This window comes from Melanerpes formicivorus, unplaced genomic scaffold, assembly GCF_026170545.1.
Source record: "Melanerpes formicivorus ecotype bairdi unplaced genomic scaffold, bMelFor1.0.p_v2 SCAF_596, whole genome shotgun sequence".
Taxonomy (NCBI): domain Eukaryota; kingdom Metazoa; phylum Chordata; class Aves; order Piciformes; family Picidae; genus Melanerpes; species Melanerpes formicivorus.
Genome location: NW_027142948.1, coordinates 97,070 through 104,066, shown reverse-complemented (window position 1 = coordinate 104,066; position 6,997 = coordinate 97,070). Strand labels below are relative to the sequence as shown.

General features: G+C 59.2%; 1 protein-coding gene across 4 annotated transcripts; it reads right to left on the bottom strand.

Moving 5' to 3' along the window:
- Window positions 1-1,119: 1,119 nt before the first annotated feature.
- On the bottom strand, window positions 1,120-6,997 carry OTX1 (orthodenticle homeobox 1). Of its 4 annotated transcripts, XM_068170780.1 has the most exons (5): window positions 6,596-6,997; window positions 5,909-5,954; window positions 4,256-4,373; window positions 3,493-3,644; window positions 1,120-2,775 (listed from the first exon to the last, which is right to left on the bottom strand). In XM_068170780.1, exons 3-5 carry the CDS (start codon window positions 4,350-4,352, stop codon window positions 2,002-2,004), a joined length of 1,023 nt encoding a protein of 340 aa, XP_068026881.1. In that variant the 5' UTR covers window positions 4,353-4,373; window positions 5,909-5,954; window positions 6,596-6,997; the 3' UTR covers window positions 1,120-2,001. The 4 variants fall into 4 exon arrangements, with proteins under 4 accessions (XP_068026881.1, XP_068026882.1, XP_068026880.1 ...); XM_068170781.1 differs by lacking the exon at window positions 5,909-5,954; XM_068170779.1 differs by lacking the exon at window positions 6,596-6,997 and having other exon boundaries at window positions 5,909-5,989.

Here is a 6,997-nt window from a genome sequence, read left to right as displayed (position 1 = left end):
GCCTCCGAGCTACCTGCTGCACAGCAATTTGGGGATGCCTACACTGCCCACCTCCAGTGTGTCAACGGCTCAAGCCCCAGTGGTCCCCTGAGCCCCCAGTCCTGTGGGAGCAGGAATGGCCCCAGCACCAGTGGGCAGCCTCCAATAAATGGGGGGCTTGGAGGGGTGGGGAGGGAGAACTACGTGGGAAGATTGTCCTGAGACATAATCTCCCGTTCCCGGCAGCAGCTGAGGAGGGCAAGGCTGGCAGCCAGGGCTGGAAGTGCTGGTACCAAGCATCCCTCCTTGTGCAGCGGGGCAGAGGCTGCCCACCCCTACCTGGAGGGGAGTCGTCGCTGTGCTGGCCAGCATTTGGCACCCCGTGGGCCCACCAGCGCCGCGGTGTAACAATCAGTAACCAATTAACGGTGTCATTTAACAGAAAAGGGGGTCCCCAGCCCGCGCTCACAATCACCACCGGTGGGTATCCCCCTCCACAGCCCTCACAAACCCATCACACACCCTTCCACCTTGCTGGGAGCCACTGGGGAATATTTCCCAGCATCGCATTCCCTCCCCCCCCACACCCAGGGAAGTTTCCCGGGGCGGGAAGGAGGACAGGACACCACCACTTTTATTCGTTTGGATTTTATTGGGATGGGAAGGGGGAAAGAAAGTGTGGAGGAGGGGGGGGGGTGGGGTGTGGTTTGCCTTACAGTCGAAGGGGTAAACTGTGGGGTTACGGCATCCAAAATCACAGGTTAGGTGGCTGCTCTCCCGCTGCGGGGCAGAGCTGCTGGGAAGGGGAAGCTCCAGCCCGGGACAGGCAAGGCAGCACCAGCCCGCAGAAACACTCCCCCCCCCCCCCCCAAAAAAAAAAACCAAACACCCAACCCCCCCAAAAAAAAAAACCCAAACAAAACAAAATAAAGGAAAAAAATTATATCACCAAACCAAACACCCTCAAAAAGTTGTACCCCCCCCCCCCCCCCCACCCCGGAGCTGCTTTTCCCCTGCAAACCCTCCCCCAGGCAAAAATAAAACCAAAACTTCTTCTCTCTTTGTTTTTGTTTTAAATGCTCTTTCTCTCTCTTTTTTTTTTCTTTCCTTTTTATTGTTTTTAATTTTTTTTTCCAAAAGTTTCTTTTCTTTTTTTTTTTTTTGGAAGGGGGGGAGGAGGTGAAGGGGGGGAGGGGGGGGGGTGTTGGGTTTTGGTCTGCAGTTTGTTGGACCGGCTGGGCAGCCCTTGGCTTCCCCTCCCTTCTGGGCGACGCTGGCTGGGCTGCTGCTCCCACCCAGCCCCCGGGACGGTGCGGCCTCGAGGGTGGACGGAGGACAAGAGACGTGGCAAAGGTTCAGTTTGAGGGGAGAAAATGAACATAAAATTTAAACAAACAAAAAAATAAAAACCAAAACAAAAAATTGAGCCAAGGATTTGTTGGTTTGCTGAAGTTGTGTGCCGTGGTTAGGGCTCTAGGTAAACGCCAGCCCGACAGCGTCAACGGACAACACCCACGGTCACCGGAGCGGACCTCGCGTTCACACCGGTCCCCGCCGCTCCCCGCAGCGAGAGGCTGTGCAGGACCAGTGAGCTGGGGGCTCCCACACCCGCAGGGAGGGGGGGTAAGGGTCCTCCCCACCTCACTATAGGGGTGGGGGGGAGACACCGGCAGGGCAGGAGCCAGCCTGCGCCTCTTCCCTGGGGTTCGGTGGGGCAGCGGGGGAGCTGCTAGGCTTTTTTAACTTCAACTCCTCTTCTGTTGCATTTAAAAAAATAATTAATTATAATAAACCCGCTGGAGGGGTGCAGGAAGCAAATAAATATCAGTCAGTAGAGATGGGGGTGGCGGCAGGACCCCCAGCCAGGGCATCGCCACTGCTATCGAAGAGGGGGGGAGCAGGAGGAGGAGGAGGAAGAGCTGGCGCCAGAGTCCTGCCCGGGAGGTGGAGGGGAGACCCCAGGCTTGGTGGGGTCCGTGGCAGCTTTTGTTGGGAAGGGGGGGGGAGTCAGCGGTCGGCCCCTCACAAGACCTGGAAGCGCCAGGACGCCTGGTCCTTGTAGTCGAGGCAGTCGGGGGAGTTGAAGTTGAGCTTCCAGGAGGCAGCAGCGGTGGGCTCCTTGTAGTCCAGGCAGTCGGAAGAGTTGAAGGGCAGGCCGGTGCTGCCGTAACCCTGATGATGGTGGTGATGATGATGGTGGTGGTGGTGTCCCGAGCTCTGGCTCAGCGGGTGGTGGTGGTGGTGGCCGGGAACCGAGGAGGGCCCCATGGGGCTGAGCTGGTGGGGATGGTGATGGGAGTGCATGGGTGCCAAGTAGGAGCTGCAATCCACACCCCCGAAATAGGACGAGGAGGGTGGCGCAGGGTAGCCCTGCCCGTAGCCGCCGCTCTGGCCGTAGGAGACAGGGTAGCTGGCGGAGGCGGCTGCAGCAGGGCCGGCCCGCTGCATGCAGGACGTGGCAGCCGGCGGCAGCGGCTCGGGCACGGTCACCCCGGCTGGTGCTGCGCCGGGCGAGATGGAAGCCGGGCTCCAGATGGATGATGCTGGGGTGCTGAGAGATGCTGGGGCACCTGCTGGGGCTGAGGAGGCCGAGCTGGAGGATGAAGAGGAGGCCGAGCTGGAGGATGAAGAGGAGGCCGAGCTGGAGGCCGCTGCCGGCGGTGTGAACTGCCCGCTGCTCTCCGAGCCCGAGCTCTCCCGGGCCGGCGAGGATTTCTTCTTGGCCGGACGGCTCTTGGCTCCGCCGCCGCTCTGCTGCTGCTGCCGGCACTTAGCGCGGCGGTTCTTGAACCAGACCTGGAGCGAGACAGAGGGGTGTGGGGAGACGATCAGCAGGGTGAGGAGGGGCGGCAGGGTCAGTGGAGAGCCCCCGTGCCCGCTCTGCCACCCCTTCTCACCCCAGGAGCATCCATCCAGTCGACCTCACCCCGGCACCAGTTCTCCCAGCACCCACGCCCAGCCATTAGCACCGCACTCCCCCGCACCCCATAAAAAGCAAAAATCCTGCCCCGCCTGGCACCCGGGCCACCCCACATTCTGCCACCAGCAAGGACACCCAGGGCTACCGACTAGGATGTCCCAGTTTGTGCATGTCCCCAGCGTGGTGAAAAATATGGGTTTGGGGAACAGACCCGCGGGGGGGGAGGAGGGGGAGAGGGGCAGGGAGAAGGGGCTGCCCGCATCTCCCACCCTGCCGAGCATCAGCACCCAGAGAGCCGTGCTGGAGGGAGCACCCGTGGGAAGTGCCGTGGTTGTACGGCTGCTGCACCTCGGAGCAGAGGGAGCAGAACAGGAAAACAGTAATAAAAATAAAATTAATTAAAAAGGATAAAAAAGGTAAAAGCAAAGCCCCCTTTTGCCTGGATGCCCCAGCTTCAGAAGAGACTGGGACTCCAGCCCTGAGGAAAGGAGTGTGGCCGGAGAGCTGGATCAGAGTGGCCCCAGCCACGTAGGCTGCCCTTGAGTCGCCCCGGCGCGCAGCGGTGGGGACTTCCCCGCAAGCAGGTCCCGTACCTGGACTCGGGACTCGGGCAGATTGATCTTCAGGGCCACCTCCTCCCGCATGAAGATGTCGGGGTAGCGGGTCTTGGCAAAGAGTGCTTCCAGCACGTCCAGCTGTGAGCGGGTGAAGGTGGTGCGCTCCCGACGCTGCTTCCGTGGGGTGGCTGGGGGCAAGCACCACCACGCCGGTTACACAGGCTCTCCATGCATCCCCCCGCACACCCCTGGCCTGGAAGAAGCCCTCGAATTCCTGGGGCAGGGGCCTGTGAGGCATCCCCCGTTGTGACCCCAAAGAGCAGTGGCACTCCCTGCACAACCCCCTCCCACGGCAGCCAAGCACTACCCGCCCGGGCCGGGCCTTGTGAGGGGTGAGCGGCACAGGGCTGGGAAAGGATCAGGCCCTGCCCCGGTCGCAGCTACAGAAAGATTTCGTTTTGCCGAAATAAATCTACTTTTTGGGTTTAGAAAGTTGGGTTTTTTTTGTTTGTCGTCGTTGTCTTGTTTTGTTTATCCTTAAAAATCCTGACGGGAATGAATGAAGGAGTTGCAGGGATGGGGGGTAAATTTCATCCGCAGCCAGTGCTGTCTCCCCAACCCCAGGCTGGGGGTAAATGGGAGCGCTCATTCCCCAGCCCACCCCAAATCCTACGGCCCCGCCAGCTCCTCCAAGCCCACCGGGGACGGAGCTTTTCTCCCTCTGCTCGCTGCCGGGCGGGTGCGAGCGAACGCTTAACGGGGTCGGGCGAAGGGGGTCAGCGCGGCGCAGGGCACTCACCCGGGTACCCCACGGAAGGGTGCAGCAGGTCCATGGCGGGGCCCGTCAGCCCCAGCCCGTTCATGCCGTAAGGGGGCTGTTTAAGGTAAGACATCATGCTAAAAGCCGGGCGAGGTTCCTCCAAAGTCCCGCAGAAAAATGAAAACAAATTTTACAACCAAACAATAAAAAGTTTAAAATATGTGGGGTGGGCAGGGAAAGAGGGGAAGAGGGGGAGGGGGGTGTGTGAAAAAAAGCCCCCCACAAAAAAAATCCCTGATAAAACCCCAAACAAAGAAAAAAAAAAAAGGGGGGGGGGAAATAAAACCAAACAAAAACCCCACGCCAAAAAATAATAATAATAATAAAACCACCAACAACAACCAAAAAAAAAGAAAAAGCCAAGGAGAGTTAAAAAAACGGAGCAGAAAATCGGCGTGTCGTAGGAGTTTTGATCGTTCTGTCCCGCCGTGAGGTTCTGAAGTAATCGCAGGCAAAGGAAGACAGAGGGGGGGAAAAAAATATATATATATATATTTATATATATTTAAAAAAGGAAAATGAAATAAAAGAAATACAAAATAGCGAAGATCAGGAAACGAAAAGGCAGACTTCTTCCCCGGGCAGCGCCTGGGGAGAGAGCAGAGAGAGGCGGGTTAAGGGGTCCTGTCACCCCCCGAGTCCTGCCCAGGGATGTCCCGGGGATGGGAGACCACCGAGGGGGAGATTTTGTTATTATTATTATTAATAATAATAATTATTATTAATTATTATTAATATTACTATAGTCATTATTTTATTTAAAACGAACGCGAGCTTTCTGCGGACGCCGAGAGGCAACAGTGCCCGGCGATGGGGAGAGATAAAGCAATTATTTAAAAAGATAATTGGATTAGGAATCAAAAGGAGGTACCAGAGGAGGGAAGTATAATTAATTTAAAAAGCGAGCAGACGGGGACGTTTTAATTAGAAATGGATAAGAGTTAAAAAGGGGGAAGGGGGGGGCAAGGAAAAAAAAAATAATAAGGGGAAAAAAGAAAACCCACAGAGGGAGCGCTGAGGAACCCGGGACAGAAACAGCAGCGGGACCCCGTCCCGGGGCTCGGCAGGGGTGGCTCTGTTAGACCTGGGGTGTGTGGTGGGGGGGGGACACACACACACAGGAGTTTGGGAAGCAGCGACCGGGCTCGGTGGTGGCAAAAAATCAGCAGATAAACGCGGAGCGGAGGAAGGGGCGGAGAGACCCCGGCGGTCCCCGCTGCTGAGGTTAGGAACATCCCCCCCCCAACCCATGCCCCATCACAACCAACACCTCCCGACTTGGGGGGGTGGGGGGGGGTAGATTTTTTGGGGAGGGAGAGAGCTCCAGTCGCCGTGACCCGACGTTGTGTAACTTTCGGCGAAACGGGAGCGTCCCGTTTGGAGAGAGGGTAGGGAGAAAAAAGGCCAAATAAAGCGGAGATGAGGGGAGTAAAAGAAGCAAATTTGGGGAAAGCGCGGTGCCCACCGCCCCCGTCCCGTCTCACCTACGCGGCTGCTCCGCAGGTGGCCGCGTAGGTGAGACGGGGCGGGGGCGGCGGATTAGGAGAGGAGGAGGGGGACGACCCAACCGCGCAACCCCCCTCTTCCCCCCCCCCCCCCCCCCAAAAGTTCTCGTTGGTCCCCCGCGCTTACCTTTTGCCGGCCGCCAGCGCTGTCGGGGCGCGATAGATCCGCGGCCCTGCTGAAGATTTGATCACCTACCCCCGGCCCTACCCTTGTATGTGCGCGCAAAGCATCTGCGTAACCAGCCCGGCGCCAATCCCCAGCCGCTCCCCGCCTGACTGACAGCAGCTGGGGCAATGGCAAAGCAAAGCGCTTGCCCCCCCCCCCCCCCCTTCTACCCACTCCCCACACCGCCCCACTCCGCGCTCCCCCGCGTAGCCCTCCGCCGACGCGCCCAGTTTGGGCTGTGGGGTGAGTTGGGGCGATGGAGGAAAACGTAAAGCACCCCTCGCGTAACTTCCTTGGAAGGGATGGGACTCATTAGAGAAGTTATGCGGGGCGGGGAGGGGGGAGGCGGAGACAGTTGCTCCGCGGTCGCGCAGCTTTGCCCACTCCCACCTTCCGAGGGGACCGCGGAAAAGTTTCGCTCGCCGCCTGCTCGAGTGCGGAGGGAGTCCAGGGTGCTCCCTCGCTCTCCCTCCGCAAGATCCGCCCAAACTTCGTACTTTGAAAATAATAATAATGATTTAAAAAGCAGCGGCCGCGCCTTTCCCCACCTACCGCGGATCCAGGGGCTGCTCAGCGGAGGGGGTGGGGGGTGTGCGGTGGGAGAGGTTCGTGTGTCTATGGGATGGCGGAGGGGGGAACAGGACTCACCGCGCCGCTCCGCGCAGCTCAGGTCGTTGCCGGCAGCGGCGGGCACGGAGAACAGCGGCGAGACGGGAGCGCGGGAGCTGTGTGCGTCGGGGTGGGGGGTGTCAGCACCTCTAAGAAGGTCTGCGGGGCGCTCCCCACCTCATGTCCTTTCTGTTAGTGTTTTCCCTTCTTCCTTTTTCTTTTCTCTTTCTCCCGGGTGCGGAGGGAGCTGAGAGCCGCCTGACCCGGGCGGGAGGGAGCCGCGGGACGAGGGGGGCCGGGAAAGACGAGGCTGCTCCCCGCAGGAGTCAGCGACACGGGCACCGCTCCCCGCAACAAAGGCGCCGCGGTCCATTCACAAAATGCGGAGGGAGGAGGAGGAAGAAGGATTCAGGGGGCAGTTTACCTCCCCTGTCCGTCCCC